Source organism: Pygoscelis adeliae, unplaced genomic scaffold, assembly GCF_000699105.1.
Source record: "Pygoscelis adeliae isolate BGI_AS28 unplaced genomic scaffold, ASM69910v1 Scaffold52, whole genome shotgun sequence".
NCBI lineage: Eukaryota > Metazoa > Chordata > Aves > Sphenisciformes > Spheniscidae > Pygoscelis > Pygoscelis adeliae.
This window is the reverse complement of record NW_008824285.1, coordinates 186900-188552: the sequence shown is the minus strand read 5'-3', so window position 1 is coordinate 188552 and position 1653 is coordinate 186900. Positions and strand designations below refer to the sequence as shown.

The 1653-nt window shown below is 62.3% G+C and overlaps 1 protein-coding gene across 1 annotated transcript in view; it reads right to left on the bottom strand.

The window, feature by feature from the left end:
• FGFR1 (fibroblast growth factor receptor 1) overlaps positions 1-1653 on the bottom strand; it is a 22969-nt gene that overhangs the window by 7886 nt on the left and 13430 nt on the right. The window contains exons 5-6 of the mRNA XM_009318614.1: positions 727-846; positions 536-658 (exon numbers count right to left, since the gene is read on the bottom strand). Of these exons, the coding sequence (XP_009316889.1) occupies positions 536-658; positions 727-846 (243 nt within the window). The remainder of the gene's footprint in view (positions 1-535; positions 659-726; positions 847-1653) is intronic.

Genomic DNA, 1653 nt, shown 5'->3' with positions numbered 1-1653 from the left:
GCACCTGCCTTGCGCAGGGGTGCACCCTGCAGCCCCCCCATGCATGAGGACCCCCAGCTGGGGTGGGCACCGATGCACCCGGCAGAGCCGTGGCGTCCCCCTCCCCAGGGCCCCCCCCGGCAGTGGGGCGAGAACAGCCAGGAGGGGTGGGGGCTGGGGACAGGTGAAATCCCGGTGCGGGGACAGGGACGTCAGTACCTATTCAGGGGGGTCAGAGGTCAAACAAACCTAACGAGGGCCCCGGCCGTTAACAAAGCGGCTGCCACTGTGGTGAGTCAGCATTAACAAACCCCTTTGTTCACCTCGCTGACTGTTCCCTTCAGTTTGCTCAGTGTAATCAAATTAAATCACATTTTTAATGGTTCATTTACTGGCATTTAGAGCAGCTCCACATGTGGAACTGCTCAGACCAGCCTTCCCAGCTGGGAATTATGGCTAATAAGGTGATTAGAAAAAGTTTCTGTCTGGTCTATGAAATTATTTCCAGCACAATTAAAAATCCCCAGAACAGGTTGAGGTGAACCCTCCTCCTCACCTGCTCGCGGACCCGCTGTGCTGCAGAGTTCTGCACTGGGGTGGGCGGCTGTGGGGACAGCGAGTGTGCCCCGTCCCTGTGAGCGCTCCCCATCCCCATCTTTGTAGGGTGCAGCACCCATTTCTGCTCAGGGAGGGTGGGGTGGACGGGGACCCAGGGTAAGCCCTCCCAGCCCTGCACTCCTCACCCACGACATCCAGCTGGTAGGTGTGGTTGATGCTCCCGTATTTGTTCTCCACGATGCATGTGTAGTTGCCCTTATCAGACGGCACCACCGAGTCCATGATGATGCTCCAGGTCGCGTAGCGGACCTGGGGGCACAGGGATGATGACAGAGCTGGCTATGTGCAAAGCGCCGGTGGGCTGGAGCACTCGAGCCCTCGTTCCCACTCACGTCAGAGCTGGCTCAGCCCCTCGGCAACTGCCATACAGGCAGGACATAAATCTCCCTTTGAGGTCACCTTTCCCCTTTCCTACAGAGGGACTGTAATTGCTCCCAGCTGTCCCAGGACAGCCTCGCCACTGAGCCAACTGCGCCGAGAAGCAGATGTTGTGAGCTGAGCATGATGGGCTCGCCCGGCGTGCAGGGTCACCCCTCTCCGGCAGCCCCAGCGCGTGGAGGGAACAGACCGGCATTGTTCCCCTGCCGCCTTTTTTCCCCCCCCCGCCGCAGCCCGGGAAGAGCCGCTTCCCCCGGCTGGCCCTGGGGCTCGGACCTGTGCTGCTCCCCACGGCCAGCCCCGCCGGGGAGGGGGCACCGTGCCGGTCAGTGGGCAGGGTGCAGCCTGGGCATTTTACACTGTGCACGCGGGACACCTCTGTGGGTGCTGCTGACCAGGCACGTTTCCTCTGGGATGGGTCACGGTGGCTCAGCTGGGCTGCGAGTGCTCCCCAGGTCCCTCCCGGCCACGGGGCACAGGGACGGTTTTCCTACGCCCAGCCGCTGCCGGCTCTGACTGCGGCTCCTCCTGGCAGGACCTCCCCAAGCCCTGCTCCCTGCCGGGGAGCGCTGCATTCCTCCCTCCCAGCTGGAAACTGGTTACTTCCATAGTCCCGCATTTCAGCCCCATTAGCTATCCAGGGCACCGCGCTGTCGCTGTCTGGGGAGCCACGGCACC